The sequence below is a fragment of the Chiloscyllium punctatum genome, chromosome 41 (assembly GCF_047496795.1).
Source record: "Chiloscyllium punctatum isolate Juve2018m chromosome 41, sChiPun1.3, whole genome shotgun sequence".
Taxonomy (NCBI): Eukaryota; Metazoa; Chordata; class Chondrichthyes; order Orectolobiformes; family Hemiscylliidae; genus Chiloscyllium; species Chiloscyllium punctatum.
Genome location: NC_092779.1, coordinates 27,881,596 through 27,907,081, shown reverse-complemented (window position 1 = coordinate 27,907,081; position 25,486 = coordinate 27,881,596). Strand labels below are relative to the sequence as shown.

Genomic DNA, 25,486 nt, shown 5'->3' with positions numbered 1-25,486 from the left:
AACCTGTGATCCTAACAATAACTCATTTATTTACACTCTGCCGCCTCTGTTAATCAATTCTCATTCCTAATTATATATTGCTCCTAATTCCATCCAAATATTAAATTTACTAATCTCCAGTGTGAGACTTCAAAAGCCTCCTGAACATCCAAATGGGCCATATCTACAGCTGTTTGTTTATCTGTGCAACAGGTAACATTCCAAAAAGTTTCCGACTGCTTTGTCAACCATAATTTTCCTTTTGTAAATCATTGTTTATGCTGCCTAATTTTCTCATTATTTTCTCAGTGTCCAGTTATCATAATCTCTCTATGTTAGATTTTAACTTTCTCTGAGAGGCCTGAGGTTTGACAGTCACCTTTTTCCACCTTAAATCATGGAGTTGCATTTGTGACTTTGCAGTCTGCGAGAATTTTTCCAATATCAATAATATTGTGAAAGATAACCACCAATGCATTCATTGTCTTAGTAGCCACCTCTTTCAACACTCTGGGATGTTGTTTATCTAGTCTAGGGGATTTATCAAGCTTCAATCCAGTCAACCTTTCAAGTACCTGCCTCTTATTAGTAATAATTTCTTTCAGTTCCATATTTCTATAAGCCCATTGGTCGCCTAATATTTCTGGGAGCTTTTCTGTATCCTCTCCTGTGAATTTAGAGACAAAGTAACAGTTTAGTTTCTCCACCATTTGCCTACTGGCCGCTATAAGTTCTCCAATCTCTACTTGTAATGTCCATAGTTGGTTCATCTTACCATAGTTGGTTGTTTGTGCCTTAGAGGAATGTATATCTATCGAACTTCTTAAATACTAGCCATTCCCTCTCAGCTGTCAACTATTATATTTTCCCAACATACCATAGCCAACTACCCCTATACCTTAGTTTAGTTTCCTTTGTTATGATTTTAAGTCACTGGTTTTAGAATTTAAAATATCACATTCAAGCTTAATGTGAACTTAGCTTTAGATTTTATTGTTCCAACATATTATGATTAGAATTTCCCAAAAGCTCCTTTTAAAATATGGATATTAATTAGCCCTTTCTTATTACATAATACTAAATCTAAAAAACCCCAAGACATACTTGGTTCTTCAATGTACTTCTCCAGAGCCTCATTCTCATACACATTCTAGGAATTCTTCACCCAAGCTTTACTGCTGGGTACATTTACTCCGTCTTTATGTGAATTGAAGTTGCCTATTCATACTGTATTACCCATATTACATATATTTCTAATTTCATAATTTATACTATGTCCAAAATTATCATGATCGATTGCTGGTCTACTTGTTGATTCTTGGCTCCACCCAAACTTAATTGCTACATTCAGATCCTTTGAACGAAAATCCTTGCTTATTAATATGCTGGTCTCATCCCTTATTAAGAGTGCTACCGCACCAATGTATTGGACAGGGTCCTCACAGCATTACAACTCAATTAACTACCTCTGAAGATTATGCAGGCACATAGGACACAGGCGTTGGGACTGGCACGTGATCCCAGTCCAGAGTTAAAGACAATATTAGTGAGGTTATGCTCATGATATCTTTAGCATAGAAAATGATGCAATACATTGCACAAAGCTGCGATCCAAAAAGTAAATGCAGAGCTGGAGAAGGAAATATGAGCAAGTTTGAACAGAGGGTTTCGGGCAGGGACTTACAGAAGCACACCTGCCTGCACCAAGAAATGAATTGAATTCCAGAATGACAATGTTTTCAAATATTAACATTTATTTTTTTTGTACCTACAGCTTGTTGTTCGAGAAGTAAGTAATTCCCTTACGCATTTCTCATAGCCAACTGGCAATTCCTTTGAGTTTTAGCTCTCACACATTTGAGTAAGTTACATCTTTAAATATTTTGTTTCTCTGCGTTGTTCCAGGAAGAGGTGAATGCCCGGCGTACCCCACAGAGTTGGCATTTGCTCTGCATGTGTCTGAAGATGTTACACCAGCAATATTTCAAAGGATGAAGACCATTGTAATAGATTTTGTCAAGAATATTAACATCGCTGAAAGCAACTGTCCCACAGGGGCCCGTGTAGCAGTGCTGACCTACAGTAATGCGGCAGAGACTTTCATTCGATTTTCAGACTTTAAGAAAAAACAGTTACTGCTGAAAGAAATGGAGGCACTGACATTTGCGCGATCAAGAAGCGAACGGAATATTGGCGATGGTATGGAGTTTGTTGCAAGAAATACTTTTAAGCGAGTTCGTAACGGTCTCCTTGTGAAGAAAATAGCTGTCTTCATCACGAATGGTGGACCTCAAGACATTGAGGCTTTAGTTGAAGCTGATAAACGGCTCACTGCTACAGGCGTCATTCCAGTCATAATCTCCTTTAGGAACATCCAAGATGTAGAACAGGTTTTCGGGGTAAGGAAACAATGTTTTCTTTTATTGGACTCCACTGAAGTAATTATCCTAAATACGACAAATGTTTCCTTCATCTCTCAGCATAGGGTGCTCTTTGAGAACTCTGGTTCTCTTAACTAAGTCCTCCAGGATTGAGGAGGACTTACTTGCACTCTGGTTTTTGTTGAACTCTGAGGTAGCTCGTATGTGCATGAGGTCAGGTGGTTCCTGGTGGTTTGGTTAGTTGAGTTGTTTAGCAGTTTCTGTGCTCTTTGCAATTCCACTTCTTTCCCTCTGCGTGGTTCTAACAAAGTCTCCAATACGTGAGGTACCTTTCCAGATGAATGTTCTCCCCTTTGCTTGAGCACAAGCCAGTATCTCCCGGGAGGTGGCAGGAATGTTTGATCTCTTCATGGATGCTCTGAGGATATTTCTGGAACCTTTCTGCTGCCTTCTGGAAGCTTTCTGCTGTGACTGAGCTCTGAGTGGAGCAGTTGCTTTGGGATTTTGGTGTCATACATTCGAGTAATGTGCCCTAACGAGCAGAGGTTTGTGTCTCAATGTTTGGCCAATTGGCTTCAGAGAGGATACTGCTGTCAGACTGGATTTGGAAGTCTTACACAGGCACGACTGGTTTTACATCTCCAGTACTTTGAGGTACCATGATACTGGAGACAAACCCACTGCCTTATTTCTCGAGCTCCATCATACACTTTATAAATGCTGGGGGAGTGCCAAGAGCTTTATCAGAGCATGGACCAGATGGGCCCAGAAATAGCTAATAATGTCCATTTAGGGATCATTTCACCTCGCTACTTGGAATTTTCACCAAGTTAAACCTAACTGAATGGTCTTCAGGCCAGTGGGGCTCCGTGTTTACAAGTCCATGATGCCCATTGGGTCCACATCAAGACAGTCCTTCCCACCACACAAACCTGTCCCCTATTTCCACAACATTTTCTTGGCCTGTCCACTCCCAACTCCCTTTTCTCAAATTCCTGATGAAGAGCTTTTGCCCGAAATGTCAAATTTCCTGCTCCTCAGATTGCTTTTCCAGAACCACACTCTCGACTCCACTTTTTCAGGTCTACCAAGCCAACCCACTGTGACCCTGGACTTTGCTTTGTCTGAGTTCCATCAGCATGTTGCCATTAGGGTTGTCACAATGCCAAAAAGGATCCACCTTCTAGTGGTGGGAAGAGAGTGTTTCTGGCCACTTGGTTGGACTGTTGCTGGCAGAGATTGGTATGTCTCACAAATGGGGGAAGGGGGGGATAGGATTGAATTGTATTGGTACCACTACTCACCTTCCTCCTCCAGTACTGACATCGGTGGAAATCTGCATGTGGGTAATGTAGGGATACCATTTCTCACTTCATTCCTTGGGTGGTAATCTCAAGGCATTGACCTTTCATCAGTTATAGAACCCATCTGATTCAGTTCTACAGACATCAAAGTAATGTAAAAATGAGCTAATTTAATAACATTGCATTTCACCAGATTACTATCTGGGTGAGGTCACTACCACCAGGCATTTCCACAGTGTAGTCAGTGAACTGTGAATTGTTAATTTCTTCATTCTGTGAATTGTATAGCCCATTAAGCCTCCTTTTGAGAATTTTATTTAGTTTTCAGTATCAAAAGTAACTAGCAGCAAGTGTTAATTTTAAACAATATCAAACTTTATTGCTTAAAGTTCTCAGTAAAAACACGATAGTTGTTTGATAATAAACAGATATATAAAATAGATAAAAGATACTGAAAAAGGTGGATATGCATTCATGTTCCAGACTTTTTACTCACATGAAGAATTCTACTTTGACAAGAAGGGATTCTAAACTTGAAGTCAGAATTCAGCAGTTGTGATAGTTTCTGTAGTTGAAATAGTTGGAAGTTGCTTGCAAAGGTAGAGCAGAGATAAGCAGAGCTGGCTTTAGAGAGAGAAGATTATTTATTCATCATTGGCTCTGTGGCTATGGCACTTGAAGACTGGCTGCACCTTTTTGGCAGAATTGTGCTTAACTTCTGTAATCAACCATATCTCTTCAGTTAAGAACTTTCATTTCTGGGAATTCTGGTTTTTAAAACAGTGTTTCACAGCTTACTCAATTTAAATTCGCTTCTGTTAACTCCTGATGAATCACTAGCCCAGAAGGCAAAGTCAAAGTCAAATATGCTGGAATTCCGTGTCAGAGTTTCTTCTATTCTCCTTCAGCCTCACCTCGCATGCATTTTCATAGAATCCATATAGTGTTTAAGCAGGCCATTTGGCCCATACCAACCCTCCGAAGAGCACCCCACCCAGACCAATCCCCCAGCCCTGCATTTTCCATGGCCAATCCACATAACCTGCACATCTTTGGATTATGGGGGGAAATCAGAGCACACCCACGCAGACACAAGGAGAACATATAAACTCCACACAGAAAGTCACCTGAGTTTGGAATCAAACCCGGGTCAATGGCACTGTGAGGACTACAGCTAACCACTGTGCCACCCCATACTTAATCCTCTCATATAACCCAATCATCCAGATTGGAGCAATCCATTTGATGCATAGAAATGTATGCAATCTGTAGATTTAAAGCTGTTTATTTTCTTCCATTGCTCACTGTCATAATACACATAATGAATATTAAAAACATCTCTTTCTGAGTATTTCAGCTGATCGAGATCTTGGGGGGTGCGGTTTCCTGTATCATTAACAAGGCCCTGCAGAAAATATATTTTGCCACGATCCTTTCAACATCCTCAAGTATATTCCTCTTGTTGGGATTGTTGGTAATAAAAGCCCTCATTTTGCCTCTGGGTGAGAATCAGTCAGTGTGAGCACATGGCTTGTTTGAAACAAGCCCATTCCATCCTGACCCGTCCCCACTGGCAACACTAACACAAGTCCAAGAAAGCCCAAGCCTCAGTTTTACTCCTCCGCTCTGTTTCCAGAACTAGGAATGAAAAAGTGAGGTGATGTTCAGGCTGCTGCTTGGGATCTTCCCACCTGGGAAATTTGGTGTTTAAAAAAAATGACTTGTCTGCTGAGATCACTTCTGGCCCTGGTTCCCCCCTTCCCACTGTGTATATGGCAAATCACAGTATTACTGAACTTCTTTGTTACATTTATCAGCCTTAAATGTTTTTTAATAGACTTGACTTTTTGATATTTTTATTCCTTATTTTGTACAAGGATGCAGTGGCTGTATTGCCAAGGCAGACTGCAAGATCGCAAGAAATGTTACGCCACATCCGGTTATGCACATTATGCTATGGCAAGTTTTCAGATTTATTATATTTTTAATCAAGTAAAATTCTTACATCCAGATGCGCTTCTGACACACTTTTCCCATTAAAGCTTCCAATGTGCACTGGTCGGAACATCTTTGGTAAATGAATGATTTAGGCATGCATTGGACCATGATGAAAGGTATTGAAGGATTGACAAGGTAGATGCCAAGAGGATGGTGCCAATCATGGGGGAAGTCACAAATGAGTGAAAAAATAAGGGGTGCCCATTTAAAACTGAGCAGAGGCAGGATTTGGTCAATCAGAGGGTCAGTAGTCTTTATAATTCTCTTCTGCAGGAGTGGCGGAGGCTGGGTCATCAAATACATTCAAGGGTGGGTTAGTTAAGTATGGATTATGAGGGGGGTGGGCAGGCAGGAAAGTGGATTTAAGGCCACAAAGAGATCAGTCATGTTCGGACTCAATAACGGAACAGGCTGAATGAATGGCCTACTCCTCTGCTCCTGTTTCTTCTTATGATGTTACAAGGTTCTCAGGCAAGATCCGCGGACCTCAAGTGTTGGCCTGTTTCTGTCTCCCCACAACTGCTCAGTATTTCCTGCAGTTATGGCTTTCATTGAAACATCCTTAAATAGTTCGAAGATGGAGGAATGCAATGATAACTAACAACCTGTATTACATATTCTGATTAAACTGCCTTCTCTCTGCCCTCACTTCCAACAAATGTGAGGGGCTCACCAAAATGTTTGTAACAAGAACAAGCCCTTATTTTGCCTTCCGCCTTTTCGCTAAGTTACTGGGTCAGACATCCCCATGTACCTCTGCTCTTACCCTCACCTTGCATCTTTCTCCAGACTCTATGCTATCTGTTGCCTTGCTTTCAATAAACACACCATGTCCATGAGATCTATCTCCTGCTCTTGTAAACCTGTTCAGACCAAACAATTGGCTAGCAACACCCTCCAATCTTCCTTTCCATTTCAAAGTGTTATCACCTTCCAAAGTTGTGTCCATTTATTTTTTATAATTCGATATTTGACAGTCTCCAGTCGGACTCTAGGACAATACCTAAATGGCTCTTCTCAAACACACAAATGATATTTTTGTGACTGTGACTGATGACAGACTGTCCCTCATCATCCATTTCGACCTGTGTGTAGCCTTTGCTACAGTTGGCCACACCAACCATTGCCAAAGTATCTCCCACTGAATGGAACTGTTGTTATGCAGGTTCCATACTTAACTATCAATCATAACTAAAGCACCATTGACAAGGGCTTTTCCTTCCACTCCAGGACCATTACCTAAGAAGTCTGCAAGAAACTATCCTTAACCTCCTTCTATTTCTCATCTATATGCTACTCCTCACAATATCTGTGGAAATACATCCAGATCACTGACTCAGCTTTATCTCACCAGCTCCCATCTTTCCTTCCCAAAATGAATTCTTCCATTATCTCTGATTTGCCACACATTGGGTTCAACATCCAGTATTAGATGGGCAAGCATTTCCTGCAGTTAATTGTGGGGTAGATTTCTGGTTCCTGTTGTAAACCTCACTATCTCCTTCCATTCTGGCAACTATATGGAGCTGATCCAGACTGTTTGCAAAATTGCTATTGTATTTGATCCTAACCTGAACTTAAAAACCACCTGTCAGCTCCATTACCAAGATTGTCAACTTCTACTTACACAACATTGTCCAACTCTAACCTAGCCTGTGTTCATCTGCTGCTGAAATCCTAAAGACGACCAATCCAATATTCTCCAAGCCTTCCATCTTCCACCCTACTTCAATTTGTGTTCACCCAAAATTCTACTGCCCACATCTTAACATGCTTCAGATCTCATTCCTCCATTATTCCTGTACCTGCTGTCAGTCTGACAATACCTCAGTTTTAAAATCTTTGTTTTGAAATCCTTCCAAGAGTGACCCATTCACATCCACATAACCTCTTTCAATCCTAGAGGTTTAAAGAATCACTGTTTAAAGAATTCCAGTCCCTTTCGCATCCCTAATTTTAATCTTATCACTTTTGGCAGCCATATTTTCAGCTGGCTAAGGTCTATGTTTTAACCCTCTCAAACTCTCAATTATTTGCTCTTTTTAAGATTCTGTTTAATGGCTATTTCTTTGACAAGCCTTTTGGTCATCTTCCCTGATGACAGTATTACATTTGATGTACAATATTTCAGCTGTGCACATTCACAACAGAAAATGTTTGTATAAATTTAGCTGTGGTACATTTCACAATTCCACCACTAGAATTGCTACAGCACTGAAAATGTGAAATTACGAGATCAGACAATTTTTTTTACATTATAAATATGGCATTGTAACTTGTGACAAAAGTAGATCTAATGATGAACACAACATGTAAGTTCAGAGAGGGAACTGAATTGCGTTCACTTGGGCAAAATCATCCCCTGCCCTTTCATCTCAAACAAACTCGAAAACTACTGTTGGTCTTCACCAGACATGGGCAACATAATGGGAGATTAGTATGAATTGTATATTGTGACAGATGTAAAATTATTGTGTTCAAAATGTTTAATTATTTCAAAATGTTGATTCTATTTGTATGGAATCTGACAGTAATAGCTAAGCAACATGTGTCCAAAATGTTGATCAGCCATAAGTAAGCTCAGGACTTCTATATTCTTCCACAGATGAATGTGAGCCATCTTCTGACTGTCCAACAGCCAGAAGCTCCATTATTTTTCCAGTGAATTTGGACTTCACAATCATAGTCGATGACCTACAGCAAATGGAACCTGAAAACTCTGAAAATATTCGGCGGTTCCTACAATCAACGATTAATGAGTTTATAAATTCCACAGACTCAAACACCCGGCTGGCTGTGGTACAACAGACACCAAGATACGGGAAAGATTCACTTAACCTAGAGTTTGGAGTTTTGGATTATACTGCAAAAACACTGAAGAAGAGACACATTCAAGATTCATCCAATCAACTAGAGATCCCCTCTGGCATTGGCAGTGCTATTGAATGGAGCTTGAAAAGCCTCATCTCAAATTTCTCAACTCAGCAAAAGGTTTTCTTTACAATATTTTCAGAAGAAACAAGTATCGATGAGAAAAAACTGCTGGAAATATCTCAAGATGCCAAATGTAAAGGTTTTGTAATGTTTGCATTAGCCCTCGGGAAGGTAGCTAATATTACAACCCTGAAGGAGTTTGTTAGTTTTCCTTCTGATCAACATCTCATTTATCTGGATAGAGTCCAGAAGGATGAAATTGAATACGCACGAAAGTTCACAATGGCTTTTCTGAAACATCTTGCAAGTAAGTGCAAGCAACATTAGAAAAATTCAAAAATACAGCCTAGCCAGACAGTGTTCTGTTTACTATTCATAAAATCATCGTGCAAATTCAATCCAGTCATGTCTTGCTCTAATTTAAATGAATAAGAATGAATTATTTAATGACTTTATGTTGATGAATACAATGAGAACGGAGCTGAGACATCTGTTCCCAACTTAGTCACTGAATATAACAAGGAAGTGACAAATTTAGGGATAAATTTTCCTTTGCCAATTTCAGCATCAAGGCAGCAGTGATGATAGGACTGTTTTATATTAACATGTACTTTGTAAGCTGGGAATGATATAAACCTTTGACTGCAAGGTTCTCTTATTTATTATCAGCAAATATTTCACGATTCAAGCAGAGGAAATCTAAAATCTCAGTGACAAATAATCAGCAGCAACATTTGACTCAAATACATTTAAAAAGCCTACTTTCTTTACTGTGTATATGAAACACCAATTACTTCAAATTGTCCAATTTGTTTGAAACAAAGGAAGAAATTCATGGTGTTTATTTCACAACCTCAGCATTTTGCAGCCAATGAAGTGTTTTTGAAATGCATTCCATTGTCATGCAGTGGGAAATAATTTTTTTTAGATTAGATTAGATTACTTACCAACAAGTCCACACCGCCCCGCCGAAGCGCAACCCACCCATACCCCTACATCTACCCCTTACCTAACACTACGGGCAATTTAGCATGGCCAATTCACCTGACCTGCACATCTTTGGACTGTGGGAGGAAACCGGAGCACCCGGAGGAAACCCACGCAGACACGGGGAGAATGTGCAAACTCCACACAGTCAGTTGCCTGAGGCAGGAATTGAACCCAGGTCTCTGGCGTTGTGAGGCAACAGTGCTAACCACTGTGCCACCGTGCCGCCAAATAAGACAACATAAGAACCAAGAACAGGAGTAGGCCATCTGGCCCATTGAGCCTGCTCCGCCATTTATTTAGCTCATGGCTGATCTTTTCATGGACTCAGCTCCACTTACCCACCCGCTCACCATAACCCTTCATTCCTTTACTGTTCAAAAATCTATCTATCTTTATAGAGTCATAGAGACTGAGCCCCAATTTTAGATCGACCAGCATCTTCCCTGTCAAGTGCCTTGGCAATTAATCTTCTTAATCTTCTAATCTCTAGAGAATGTAGGCATAGTGTACTCAGTCTCTCCATATAGGACAGCCCTTCACAACACATCTCCATCTGATTGTATTCTTTCCAAGGCTGGTAGAGTTTGTTTAGTTAAGGAAATGTTTGTGGCTGGCATAGTGGCTCAGGAGTTAGCTCTGCTGCCTCACAGTGCCAGGAACCAGGGATTGAATCCACCCTCAGGTGACTATGTGACATTTGTACGATCTCCCTGTCTTTGTGTGCTCCAGTTTCTTCCCTTGCTCCAAAGATGTGCAAGCTAGGGTGATTACCCATGGGAAATGCAGGGTTACGGGGATGGGGTGTGTCAGAGTGGGATGCTTTCTGGAGGTCGGTGTGGACTTGATTAGTCGAATGGCCTCTTCCACACTGTAGGCATTCTATGATTGTATAACAAACTGCAGGTATACCCTAATGAGAATCTATGGATGAATAATCGTATAACTGAGCTGCACAGGGTTTGGAAAGAGATGAATGTTAAGCACATAGGCAGCAGAAGGACATGTGATAAAAGAGATTAAAAGGGAAGTCAAAAACACTAGCAAGGTAAAATGGAACAAAGAAATCAAGTTATCAAGGAATGTAAAATATTGTACATCACTAAAAAATTCATGCTGCATTGGAATAGGACCATTTCCCGAACCAGAGGACACAATTTAAAAATAAGGTGTAGGCCACTTAGAACAGAGTTGAGGAGAAACGTCTTCACCCAGAGAGTGGTGGGCGTATGGAATGCTTTGCCCCAGAAGGCTGTGGAGGCCAAGTCTCTGAATACTTTCAAGAAAGAGTTGGATAGAGCTTTTAAGGATAGTGGAATCAAGGGTTATGGGGATAAGGCAGGAACAGGATACTAATTGAGGATGATCAGCCATGATCATAATGAATGGTGGTGCTGGCTCGAAGGGCAGAATGGCCTACTCCTGCACCTATTGTCTATTATCTATTATCTATTAAAGAACAAGCAGGATAACATAAGACAAAAACAGAAATTGCTGGAGAAAGTCAGCAGGTCTGGCAGCACCTGTGAAGAGAAAGCAGAGTTGACATTTCTGAAGAAGGGTCAATTGAATCGAAATGTCAACTCTGCTTTTTCTCCACAGATGCTGCCGTACCTGTCAAGTTTCTCCAGCATTTTCTGTTTCTGTTTCATATTTCTAGCACCCAGGGTTCTTAGTGTTTTATTATGGGGAGGATGATATTTAGATTTAGATTTTATTGTCACATGTACTCGAGTACAGGAGTACAGTGCAAAGTGTACAAAGTCTTCATTCTCCGAAGCCATCTTAGTATGCAGAAGACAGGATTGAAAACTGAAGCAGAAAATATGGCAGAGCTCCTCTGCCTCTTCCTCTGCCATGAGCCCTTGCTACCAGAAAAGCAAAGACACAAAAAGTCATCTGAGTCTCCGCATGCCAACGCAGTCAGAACGCTACCATCTCTGCCAGCAGGTCACACGTCACTAGAAACAGCTGGCTGAAAGAAGAGCCAGGAAAGTAGACTAGATCAACATTGAGTATGAGATAAATGCATTGACAATATAACAAGAGAGTGTGTTGGATAAATTCATAGATAGCTAGATGTATTGCATCCAAGTAATTTAAAATAATTTGGAGAATAGCAGAGGCATTACTACTTATAGTCAATAAATCATTAGAGAAAAGATCTAGTGTCAGGGGACTGGTGGATAGCTAATACAATTCCTACCTTGAAGAAGGGCTCCAATGTGGTTTAAGAAATTATGATCCAGTCAGCTTAACATCAGAGACAAGAAACACAATGGAATTCTTAACACAGGAGAGAATCAAAGACCATCTAAGAATAAGAGATAAATTCATGAAGTCAGCATGGATTTTAAAGAGGAATTTTTTTGAGGCAGTAATATAGTGTGGAGTAATTTGCCTTTGGATTTTCCAAAGGCTTTCAATGAGATACCTTGAAATAGATGAATGAATTAGTTTGGATTGGATGGATTGCTGACTGGCTTCAAGACAGAAAGCAGCTGGTGGCCATAAAGGTTAGAAGAATGGGAGAAGATGACAAGTCCCTTTAAAACCTGTGACCACTGCTGTTCATCATTTGCTTTAATGATTCAGACTTTGGAATCTAAAACAGTTTCTGAACTTGCTGTTCAGACCAAATTTGGAGCATAGGGAAGATAGTTAGTACTGAAGAGGACTGCAACAAAAATTTACACAATGGGCAAATCATTGGCAATTGACGTTCAACACTGCTAAATGTGAGGTAGTACGTTTGGTTGGAATAGGAAGATTGCTAATTCATTGGAAGATGCAAGACTAGGTAGGATGGAGGAACAACAGAATATAAATGTATCAATCACGAAACATTCTATCACAGGTTAGCAAGACCATATACAAAGTTAACCACCAAAGTAAAAACACTGTCTATTTTTCCTGGAATTACAGAATTGAAATGTAAGATTATGCTAAACCTTTAGAGTTCTACTCTGTACAATTCTAGTCACCAAATAATAAAAATATAAGAAGGACAGAAAAGGGTAAAGAGAACACTTACAAGGATTATATCAGAATTGCTGAAAATGTTTTGATGGAAAAGTGCAGCAGGTCAGGCAGCATCCAAGGAACAGGAGAATCGGCGTTTCGGGCATGCGCCCTTCTTCAGGCTTATGCCCGAAACGTCGATTCGCCTGTTCCTTGGATGCTGCCTGACCTGCTGCGCTTTTCCAGCAACACATTTTCAGCTCTGATCGCCAGCATCTGCAGTCCTCACTTTCTCCTCAAAGATTATATCAGAATTGAGTAGGTATGTTCATCAGGTCAAGATTGAAAAGCTGGGTCTCTTTATTCTTCAAAAAGAAGGCTGCGGTAAGACCTAATAAAGATTATTAAAATTTCAAAACTTTGAATATCCTGCATATAGAGATAGTATTTGTTCTATTTTGGGGAAAAGCATAACTGGAGACCACCAATATTAAATACCCACCAAGAATTCCAGTATAAATTCAAGAAATGTCTTCATCCAAAGACTCATAAGAATGAGGAATTTGATCCCAGGATTGGAGTAGATGGTGTAAACGCATTAAAGGGGAAGCTAGCAAGGCATATAGCAGAGAAGAGAATAGATGATTCCAATGCTAGATTTACATGAGAAACATTAGAAAGAAGGTCAACTGGAACATGAACATCAGCTTGGATTAATTGTCTGAATAGTCTCTTTCTGTGCCATATATCCTTTGCAATCCCATTTAAGAGCTTTTATAGGATCTTCATGTTAACTTGCTATGACTTGTGTACAAGGCCACCAGTATTCTTGGCATTGAATAAATGATGGGTCTGCCAAAATCTGAAACAGTATCATTCCTAACTCTGCCCCATAGTTGAAATATTTGGGATTTTATTTAAAATACATCCATTTCACCCCATTTCCTCCCTGAACACATTGATGATAAATGTAAGTTGTCAGTCTGTTCTGGCTATGTAGCCCTCTTTATGTTTTCCAATTATCTCCCTGGTGATGTACAGGGATAATTAACCATAAAATGCAAATTGACAAAGAAACCGCAGGAAAAGCCACTCATTGATGAATCAGGAAACGGAAAGATGCATCATTGTTAACTCAATCCCAAACAAATAAGGTCAAATCTCTTGTTCTTTTATTAATTTTGAAATCAATACTGGGCTTCATGGCATGCTTCAAAGAAGGAAGACCAGTCTCTCCAATAAGAATGTAAACTTGTTGACAACTGATGTTTATGACACAGAAGTATTACTTTCTGGGTCACGTCTTTATCTACAGTTCTCTCTGAATGGAGTAATACACGGAAGCTTATCTTGGGTCTTACTTTGATGTGGATTCACTCGTAAAGAGAAATTCTGTTTGTAATTTTACAGTGGGAATCAATAAGTATCCACCTGCATCTCTACAGAAGGAATGTGAACGAATAAAATCTCAGGGAACAAGAAAAATCAGTACCTCAGCAAAGTTAGAGCGGTATGTTTTATTGATATTTAGTACCAGATATTGAACACCCATATATGTCTTGGTCAGTGACTAATGTATTACCTTTTCATTCCAGAGTGCAAGACATGATGCAAGACATGGAAGAAGAAGAACCAAAGGCCAATAGTAAAGGCAAGTAATTGGGAAAATCATAGGAATGATAGAAGTACCGGTTGTCCTGCTGTAATGCGCTTTTTGTCAGCATGAATTGGTTATAACGCAATTGATGAATTGTGGGCAATGTTTGAATAATGCAAACTTTCTACTGAATGGGTATAGTGATTTCCTATTAGCGATCTTCAACAGCGGGATCTCTATAGCAATTCTCTATAGTGCAAGGTTGCAGAAGAACACAACTGACATGTTATAGCAGAATGACCTGTAAAAGGGTGCCAATTAGTTTCTAAAATCTGCTTTACATTTTCAGTTATGGCTGGCCAGTGCCTCAATTCATTTTACCCACACGTGTTCCATATTATTTAGTAGTTTCATCTCCAAAAATCTATTGAAATGGCCAATTATCTCTGAGAACTATATGTTTTGACAGAGTGAGTATGAACATTTAAATATATTGCTGAAAGTATTTTCATTAGTTTTATATGACAGTTTAGTAAATAAATCATATTCTAGGAAAGCTGATGCCTCAATGCATAGTTATTATGCTTTAATTAATAAAAATACTAAACTACAAAATTTGTCTCTGCCAATATAGAAACAAATTAAATACTACAAACACAGTAGTGATCACTTTCCATCAATATAAATATTACAACTGCAATAACAATTGCTCTTCTGTGACCATAACTATTCAAAATGCAATAGCATTCACATTTCTGAGACGATTGTGAGTACAATAATAATTCCTCCACTGTGACCATAAATGTTAATCCATAAACATTTTATCATTTGCGTTTCCTTCAGGAGCACTGAGAGAAAGTTTTGAATGTTTATTACCTGGCCTCAGCCCCACAAGTTCCCTTATAGTCCACAATATGCTTGGCTGTGTTGCCATCTCTCTGGCCCAGGAGACAGTAGATTCCAAGAGAATTTGGACACGAGACAGTTTTAAGCGAGAGCTGCATTGACTACATGCCTTAATTCAGATGCCTCCGAAAGGTATAAGGTTAGAATACTAGGATTGTTCTGGAATGTTGATATTAAACTTCCTTTCACTCAATCTCTTCCCGACCGCAACTGTCACCTACTGTCACTTTGTGGCTTCTCTTCATACACATTATGCTCAGCACTTCAGTGTGACCTGTCTGTTATTTCTTCTATTTTCTCCTTTGCAACTCTTGAAGACTGAACCAGCTTCCAACACTAAGGCACTAGATTTTCACTGTTTACACAGTTAGGAAGACTGAAGCCTTTGCTATTGGCTTCCGCTTAAATCTCTTCACTTTATTTTCTGCACCATCCCATACCCTGTCTACTTTTTCAGGCTGAAATAGTTTTAATGTTCTGTTTGCAAGTATATCTGCAGCATGTAGATAATGTTGGTGTATGTGCAATCTCAGAGGACATATTCCAGACCATCATCAGCACCCTTAGGTATAGGAGAGCATGGGTCTCACTCCGAACGTCCGCAAGATGAAGGTCTTCCGTCAGCCTGGGCATTGTGGAACCAACCCCCAACCATCAAAGATCCAAAGGAGACCTTCGAGAACGTTGACTACTTCCAGGACCTTGAAAATGTCCTGTCGGCCAAAGCAGTTATTGTTGAAGAGAACCTGCATCGCCTCCAGTGTGCTAGTGCAGCCTTCAGTCTCCTAAGAGAAAGGGTGTTTGACGACAACATCAACATCAGATTCGACACCAAGCTCACAGTTTGCAGAGCTGCAGTGGTTCCCACCCTCTGTGTGGCTCTGAGATGCGGACTATTTACAGCATGGCACTGCAGTAGTCCCACCAATGGTGCCTGTGTAAGATCCTGCCAATCCACTGGGAAGAAAGATGCATCAACACCAGTATCCTCGGCCAGCATCGGGGCACTGCTATGCTTGATCGGCTACAATGGGTTGGGCACATTGTCTGCATAGATCACAAGAGACTTCCCCAGTAGGTGCTGTACTCCCAGCTCTGAAATGGCAGGCGAACCCCCTAGTGGACAGAGGAGGGACTTCACTGGCAAAGTGCAGCATTCCCACGGACACCTGGGAATCACTGGCTCAAAACCGTTCAAAGTGGAGGAGGAGCATCCAGAGAGACATCGAGCACCTCAAGACTTGCCATCGGGTAAAAACGGAAGCCAGGCGATAAGAGCGTATGGAGTGTGCTGCCACACCAATGCCCCACCCACCCTTTCCCATGGCCACACTTCCCTCAAGTGTAATAGAGCCTGCGGTAGCTGCATCGGTCTGTATAACCACCTACACACACCCTGTGAGTGGAAGTGACTTGATGATGATGGTGATGATGATATCTCATCTGCCATCGGGAAAACCTACTCTCAAGCTGTACATTGTTCCCCATTGCCTCCAGCACTGCTTAAACCTTTATCCACCAGCATCATCAGCTCTCGAATTAACCTACAAGTACCCATTCTGTTAGCTTCCTAACTTTGACTAACTATCCCATTTAATTGTTCAGTATTTGGTTATGTAAGTCTGGTTATTCCTGGTGCTCATTGCATTTGATTTGTTAAGCATGGATGTGGATTCAGGGAAAGTGCTAATGGAAATGAGTTTACCGTGACAGACTCCTGCGCCTTGTTTCTTTCTTTCCTGAGTGATCGACCTATGTGGGGACATCTACAGATTTCATGGTTTCAGATTTTTGCTGTGGGAATGGACAGTCCTAATGTAGTGAAAGTGAGGACTGCCAGTGCAAGAGATTAGAGTCGAGAGTGTGGTGCTGGAAAAGCACAGCACGTCAGGCAGCATCCGAGGAGCAGGAGAATCGGCATTCCTGATGAAGTGGGTTGTTGTGGGAACTTGCGCTTAGAGTCAATAGTGTGGTGCTGGAAAAGCACATCAGGTAAGGCAGCATCCAAGGAGCAGAAGAATCAATGTTTCGGACAAAAGCCTTTTGCCTGAAATGTTGATTCTCCTGCTCCTTGGATGCTGTCTGACTTGCTGTGCTTTTCCAGCACCACACTCTCGAGTCCAAATATAGTAGCAATCTGCAGGAAGGCAATCCTTGTATATTGTCTCAGAACAGAGCTAAGCAAATATTTAAACAGCTCACAGAAGACACGTCTTTGTTTAATGCAGTGCTCTGGAAAAATACTTGAAGCTGAAGAGAAGTCTGATGATCAATGATATGTATTCAGCCAGAGATGCTAGGGAAATTATGAGCCTGTTAAACAATAAAAGACACCTGACTTCTCATTGTGTCAATTTGGTGGACTAAACACTAGTGTAATTTGTTACCAATTAATTGAAAAGACTAAATTCCACACATTAGGGCACAACTCCTAATTGAAAATGAACTAATGTTGGAAGCAGCTACAATCTTGGCAGTCAAATCACATCTAAGATGCAAGATTTCAAAATGTTATGCAGAAAGGCACCCTTTATCTTAGGTTACCAACACAGCTTGTCCAGCCAGCTGAAGTGTCAAGGATATCGTCAAAAAGATCTCAATAGCAAATGCCAGATCATGGTCAAATATTGTGAAAACTGTGCCCAAATTGTGGAGGTATCCATCAATTCACAATACCATGTCCAGCTGCAAGGCAAAGAAATGTGAAACAAGCTTAAAGAGCATCAATTCTGCAAACATGTGTGGGTCGAAGAAGACAACTTCATCAGTTCAACACATGGAAAATGAATTACAGCTTGTGCATAAAATCACGTATCATTATGATCTATAACGCGTCAGGTCCTTTGAGGGAATGCAGAGTTGAGATCGAGGACATCTCAGTGTCAACAAACATGCACTGCTTGATGACTGTATTGCATGCAGAACTCAAACTGTTATCCCAAAAGTACTAAGAAATGTCCACTGTATCTTGTCCATCTGTGACATCCATCTATTGTTCAGATGAAATAATAAGTCTGTGAGATAGACTGGTAGCCAGCAATAGATTGCTGCCTGGAAGGGCTTGATAAAAAAACATGTATACTCTAAAACTGGGCTCTACAATTCTCCAATATATCTTATGGCCAAAACAATTAATGGCAACAACGCTCTTAATAATTTAGAGATGTGGAAGCAGTCCCAAAGAATCCAATGTATTTTGTTTATTGTTGGGGACCTACGTAGCAAACAGCCATAAATCTCAAAACCACCAGTAACCTTCATGTTTACAAAATCAGATTTGGCAAAAACACTCGTGACAAAACAATGGATTTCTGATTACTTCCATTCTGTTTATAGAGTTCCCATCAAATTCTGAAATTCATCGCTATCTGACATTGCAATTTGACCTGCAATCTAATGGTGGCATCAAATAATATGGTCTTTCAATAACAGCATAAAGGGCTTTCTGAAAACTGGGACAAATCATTCTGCTACTGTATTGGACCAATAGATAAATCCTACACTTTCTGGCTGGGAAGACACTGGCCAAACTTAAATATTGTGAGGCATTGGCCATTCTTAAACCATCACTGCCATTCAGTGAGGATTTTGAAATGAAAACTCAAGAAATTGCAAAGCGCAAAAGCAAAACAATGCCATACTCATCAAGGAATTGAGAGAACCATGATTTCAAATTGCAAATTGGATTTATATCAATCAGCCAAATTACAACCAGAAACTCACATCATCTCTGTTTGGACTAAAAAGGATCAATGATTACTTGGTACCAGAATTTCCCTGTTAGATGACAACACACAGTGGAACACATGACATTTGATAGCGAGCAGACCAGGATATTTCAAGGACAGTTGTTATGTTGATACTGTGGGTGGCAAGCTGGCTCAGTGGTTAGCACTGTTGCCTCACAGTGCCAGGAACCTGGGTTTGATTCCAGCTTCAGGCAACTGTGGCTGTATGGAGTTTGCACATTTCCCCTGTGTCTGTGTGGGTTTTCTCTGGGTGTTCCAGGGTCCTCCCACAATCCAAAGATGTGCAGGTTAGGTGAATTGGCCATGCTAAATTGCCCATAATGTTCACAGATGTGTAGAATAGAATATGTGTAGAATGTGTATTAGTTAGGGGTAAATGTAGAGTAGGGGAATGGGTCTCAGTGAGTTACTCTTCGGAGAGTTAGTGTGGACTTGTTAGGCCAAATGGCCTGTTTCAACACTGTAGGGATTCTATGATTTCTTTTCTGATGAGCAATTCGATGTTGATCAAGAGATGACACAAAACTGCAACCTTAAATCCCAAGGTGTCAACATGATCAATATCAGTGTCACCTTCATTTCTCAATACATTTTTTTGTCTTTGGAGAAGTCGAACAAATTCAACTCAAGAAATGCCATGTTGTTTTTTGTTTGGATTGTTTCATTTAAAGTAAGGTGTTTGATTTATATGGAGGATAAAATGCAGGATGCAGTTGTTCTGTATTTAATTATGTGAGTCTCTTTACTATTGTTGCACGTTGTGTTTTATTGGTTAGACCTGGATATGTTCACAGGGAAATGTAAGTAAAGCAAAAGGTAAAGATGGAAGCAAGAGATGGAGTAGACATTCTAACAATATATAAATAAACTAATCCAAACATAGGAACTAATGTCATCTCTACATACTCTGAGCTACAAGGTACACAATGCTTTCCATGGGTCCCAAACTTTCCAAAAGATACATTTGCACTGTTCCAAATTTAATGTCACTCACTCATCAAATACCCGTCTTATACCACTAACAGCCAGTGACACACAAGGCTCCAATTTGCCTAATATATTTACTCAACACACTCTACTACTGGAACCTTCTCCAGCTTTACATTTGTTCTCTTAACTCTGGCTCCCAGGTCATCTTTTACTTTTCCCCTGGCAGAGACATGGTTTCTGCAGTGCGTACTTTGTAACTTCATTTCCAAGAATCGTCAATTCCTCCTTCCCAACTTAAATAAAATCTGATAAAAAATACATGATGAAGCCCAAATTTTCAGTCACCTCACCAGACCATTCGACAAGCTTTGGCTTCAAATAAGTTTCTTTTTCACTTTTTATGATTACAGCCAGACAATTTTCTTCTTTAAGCTTTTTGTGATCTCCAAGAGCTTGGATTGTAACCCACTATTTTCATCAGGTGATCCAGAACCCCTGGGACTCCAAATGAACTGTGCAGCTCCAGTCCATAATGATAAAATCTAAACCAAGAGCAATTTTAGCCTGAGACCTGAGCGAAAAGATAATGGTGCCTTCTCCACTAGGCCAAACCTATATTGAGAGAAAGATTAGGTTTTCTTTGAAGATATGTAGGATTCCTTGCAGAAAGGAAGTGACAGGGTCCTGCAAGTAAATCTTGAATCACCTCTAACCTAGATTTTTATTGTCCCCTGCTATCCCCTAGCCCACTCTCTGATTGCCTCCAGTGTCTCAAACATCCCAAAGGACGTTTGTAATGATGTACTCCAATGTCTGGCCCATTCTGGTCAGCTCCACAATATCTGCCTTCTTCTGTTGGATATGCCACTTGGGCTCACCGTTTAGCGTATATAAATCCAGGATTGAGCAGGATTTTAAACAGGGACTAATAAGTTGGGAGTAGGGAGTTACATTCCCCTAAGCTTCTGGCAATACAAGGCTGAAAATCTTGTTCCAAGTCCTAGCCCCCACCCAGCCAGATGCAGTGAGTTAAAAGATCTATCAACTCCTCAGGTCTCCTCCGTTGATGCCTCGTAAGATTCTCAGCAATGACAACCTTCACTGCCACAGCTAGTGCAGCACAGAAGGGTAACTTTCCCTGCAGACACTCATGGAGCAGGTAGTACATCTGAGTCAGTGCCTGGCTCTTTCTAAGTCTGTTATTATTATTAAAACCTGAAATATCAGCTAGGATGGTGGGAAAGCTTGATTTCCTCAGGATCATTCTTCATCATCAAAAAGATCTCAAGTTCTTTAAAATAAAGTCTTGTTTCCCAAGCCATTGAAGAAAACTAATTGTACTTAATGTTTGATTTTAAAGCCCTACTCATTCAACATAGCATTTTTATTAAAGATTCATTATTTTTTCTCCAGGTGAACACAAAGGAAGTAAATCATCAACGATAAAAAATAAAGGTAAACAAATGTTCAAGGAATCATTTTTGTGACAGTTTTAAATCTCACAAATCTCACTCTTTATACCTCACTTCTCTGACTTTACAATTCTCCTGATTGAGACAAAGATTGCTGTAAACTTGATATAAAGCAGACTGCTGATTGAATATGACTCTGTTTTACATTGCTGCTCAAAGCTAAACCCCAGAACTAACCTTGGTCTAGTAAAGCAGTTCAGGTGTAACTTCTGTTTGCAATATCTATTTTGTCAGCAATGTTGATGAAGTGTGGTATCCAGCCTTCTATTGAACCCATCCAATTGTGATTTCCTACTGGAACCCATGAGGGGGAACATTGGACTAGTTCTGTATTGGGTGGATGTCCTTCCTCCATCAGCTCACTGCCTCAGGCCAATATCCACCTCCAACAATCCAGCCAATTGTATAGCACTCTGAGGATGCAGTGCATATTTTACCACTCACTGTTACCTTTAGCTTGGAGTTATTGAATTAATCTGTTCTTGTACGCTTTGACACAGCTCTGAGGCAGGTGGTATTTGAACCCAGCCATCACCTCTGCACCACAAGACTGCTGTATTTTTTACCCTGGCTAATTTTTAGGAGCTCTCATAATAAAAATGCATGCAGGGATTTGAACCAGAATGTGTGACTCCTCAATAAAACATGTAAGTTTCCCAAAGATCAAGAATTGATTTTACCATCGAGATCCTTGTAGATTAGCTGTTGTTACTTCATTACCATTGGCATAATATTCATAAAGTGCAGGAGGATACCATGTCACCCATTATGGTTTGCCAGCTCTTTGAATGAGTTTTCCAGTTGGTCCCACAACTTGCACCATAGTTCGCTGTCAATGATGTTAAGAAAATGAAACAAAAACCCATGTCACATCACGTGATGTTCAGCAAGAAAAGTCAACATGGGATGTATAGTTAGTAAGTTTGCCCATGACACCAAAATTGGAGGTGTAGTGGACAGTGAAAAAGGTTACCTCAGAGTACAATGGGATCTTGATCAGATGGGCCAATGGGCTGAGGAGTGGCAGATGGAGTTTAATTTTGACAAATGCAAGCTGCTGCATTTCGGAAAAGCAAATCAGAGCAAGACTTATACACTTAATGGTAAGGTCCTGGGGAGTGTTGCTGAACAAAGAGACCTTGAAGTGCACCTTCATATTCCTTGAAAGTAGAGTCACAGGTAGATAGGATAGTGAAGAAGGTGTTTGGTATGCTTTCCTTTACTGGACAGAGTAATGAGTATTGGAGTTGGGAGGCCATGTTACAGCTGTACAGGACATTAGTTAGGTAATGTTTGGAACATTGTGTACAATTCTGATCTCCATCCTATAGAAAGGATGTTGTGAAATGTGAAAGGGTTCAGAAAACATTTACAAGAATATTTCTTGGGTTGGAGGATTTGAGCTACAGGGAGAGACTGAATAGACTAGGGCTGTTTTCCCTGAGTGTTGGAGGCTGAAGGGTGACCTTATAGAGGTTTATAAAATCATGGAGGGGGCATGTATAGGATAAATAGACAATGTCTTTTCCCTGGGGTGGGGGAGGCCAGAACTATAGGGAATAGGTTACAGGTGAGAGTGGAAAGATGTAAAAGGACCTAAGGGGCACCTTTATCATGCAGAGGGTTGTGCATGTATGGAAAGAACTGCTAGAGGGAAGTAGTGAAAGCTGGTACAATTACAGCATTTAAAAAGTATCTGGACGGGTATATGAATAGGAAGCATTTAGAGGGATGTGAGCCAAGTGCTGGCAAACGGGACAAGGTTATGTTAGGATATCTGGTCATAGAGTCATACATGGATGAGTTGGACCGAAAGGCCTGTTTCCATGCTATACACCTCTATGACTCTAAGAACTATACAAGTTCTGTGTGGAATGTTTACCTAGTAATGGAAGAGATTTAAAACTATCCTTTTATATGGTGTTTAAAATTTAAAAAGAACCACTAGAGATTTTTACATTGGACAGGAGGTTTATAAATAAAATGTGCTACCATTTCTGTGTCATTGATTTGGATATTGATCAATCCTCTGAAGATGATCTGCTATGGAATGTGAAATAATTCCATAAATCATGCCAGGATTGTGATCACTAGCAACCGCTAATGATAAGCTTACAAGTTCATTAGGGAATCACATCGTTTGAATGGGACAGGTTTGAATACCTCCTGTGTCTACCTCGCCCACTGCCTAATCACTCTGGCCCTGGGATCTCCCAAGTTCCTTCACCTCTCACTTTGGCCTCACCCTCTCATGCATCGATAGGCAAGAGATGGACTGTCGTAGCTCATAGTAAGTCCTGTCATTGGACCTTCTTCCTCTTTGTTGCATTGATCAGAGTTGCAGCATGAGTGTACTGGAAGGGCTAAGAATTTCTGCTCCCAATCACATTTCTTGAACTCTGTCCCTTTTTTCCATCAATTCCTGTGCAATGATCTGTATATTCTAATTGGCTTCAGATTTATTGGATTCTGTGTTCTTTTCCGTTATAGATATATGTGCACTGAAAGTCGAAGAAGGGAACTGTTACTTCTACCGATTGAAATGGTTCTTTGACAGAACATTACAAGTCTGCAAAAGGTTCTGGTATGGTGGCTGTGAGGGAAATCAGAATAGATTTGATACCCAAGACGACTGTGAAGCCTTTTGTCTGAAGTCCACCTTCTAAATATGATATGCATGGACTAAGTCTTTTTTAACGTGCACCTTTGAGAGGTAGAATAACAAATAGCAATGTTGCATTGGAATAAAACAAAAACTCTTGTTTTGCATATGCAAATTTAAAAAACTTTTGGGAACAGCAATGCTACCACTTCATACCAAGCAAAGATAATCCTCCACAACTTTGAACATAATATACACTAAATAATATACTCAAAATCAAGCAATAAGTCACTGTTTCTTTCTATGTTTATTCTGAATTGCTCTATTCCAGTCAGACTGCTTAGAATTTGCTTTGGGTTCAACACACATTTTTGTGAATTGATCAATAAGGAATTCCAGTGTAGGAGAGATATGGCACAATGTGAGACTCAGCTATGCTCATCCTGGGTCTGAACTTCATAGGGTTGGGAAAAATAGCCGTGCTGTTAATGAAAAGATGTTTATATTTTTTAGTTTATCACAGGTAGGGTAAACATTAAAGACCATTCACTTTGTTTTCAGTTCAGACATATCTAGGACAAAAACATACATTTTTCAGTTCAGTTCAGGTGACATCAGGTTCAAACTTAGAAGTAAGATGAGTTTCTGTCCGAGAAGGAGTTCAGGGAACCAGTTACCTCACTGGAGAGATTTAGTTTGTGTAAGTACCAAACCAGAAGTGTTATCAAAACTGAGAAAGTTAAGCTCTCAGTTTTGACAATAGTTTATGCCAGCAGACTTGGAAAGGATTTATCAAATTGTCTGCACAGTTCAGAGAACAAATAACTGTAAAGAGTCTGTTAATTGAACCCTAAGGTGTTGAGATAGGGAATAATTTCTTGATACAAATAGTATCAGAAAAAGCTTGAAGCTTTGTTCTAATATTTGTGTTGTAAGATCATTCTAATTGTCTACTATATTTAGATAGCTCTGTTTTATTTTATTATTTCTTTTTGTAATAAATGAGTGTTGCTAAAGAAAGGTCTACAGACTTGTGTGATTGTGTTTCAATAGCTGGGTACATTGCAAAATAAACAGTGCAACAAAAAGCCCAAAAGATTCCTAATGAAGGGCTCTTGCCCTAAACATTGATTCTCCTGCTCCTCACATGCTGCCTGAGCTGCTGTGCTTTTCCAACACCACACTCTCAACAGTGAAGGAATACCAAAATAGTTGAGGTGGTTGTTGTGGGAACTTGTGGTTGCATTCAGAAATGTGAAAACCTTTTGTTCTTCTAGATGTTAGCGATCACGTGTGTAGAAAGTGCTGTTGAAGGAGCCTTTAGCAGGTTCCTGCAGTGAATCTTTTACTTGGTGTAACCGTTACCACTGTGGTGGTGGAGGGAATGTATGTTAAAAGTGCTGGTTGATGTACTGATCAAGTGACTTTCTTTGTCCCAAAGGAGCACAGGTTACTTGCTTTTTCTGTGTTGCCTTTATGTCCTTAACACACTAGAAATGTTGAGAAATAATACTGAAGCATATATTTCATGACAGTAAAACCATGACACATTGGAAGACAGCATTATTATCACACAGAGCAGCTTGCAACTTCTATGGAACATGTCTGGCATAATACAAAAGGAATGTTTCCAATCTTTAAAATGTCAAGAAAACCACAAAAGCCCCAGTTGCATACTTGTCTTGG

General features: G+C 40.1%; 1 protein-coding gene across 1 annotated transcript in view; it reads left to right on the top strand.

The window, feature by feature from the left end:
• Positions 1–24,914, top strand: part of LOC140464958 (collagen alpha-6(VI) chain-like) — a 182,206-nt gene extending 157,292 nt beyond the window's left edge. The window contains exons 40-47 of the mRNA XM_072560629.1: positions 1,754–1,768; positions 1,885–2,378; positions 5,542–5,623; positions 8,268–8,903; positions 13,955–14,054; positions 14,140–14,195; positions 21,140–21,181; positions 23,689–24,914. Of these exons, the coding sequence (XP_072416730.1) occupies positions 1,754–1,768; positions 1,885–2,378; positions 5,542–5,623; positions 8,268–8,903; positions 13,955–14,054; positions 14,140–14,195; positions 21,140–21,181; positions 23,689–23,864 (1,601 nt within the window). The 3' untranslated portion in view covers positions 23,865–24,914. The remainder of the gene's footprint in view (positions 1–1,753; positions 1,769–1,884; positions 2,379–5,541; positions 5,624–8,267; positions 8,904–13,954; positions 14,055–14,139; positions 14,196–21,139; positions 21,182–23,688) is intronic.
• The last annotated feature ends 572 nt before the right edge of the window (positions 24,915–25,486 follow it).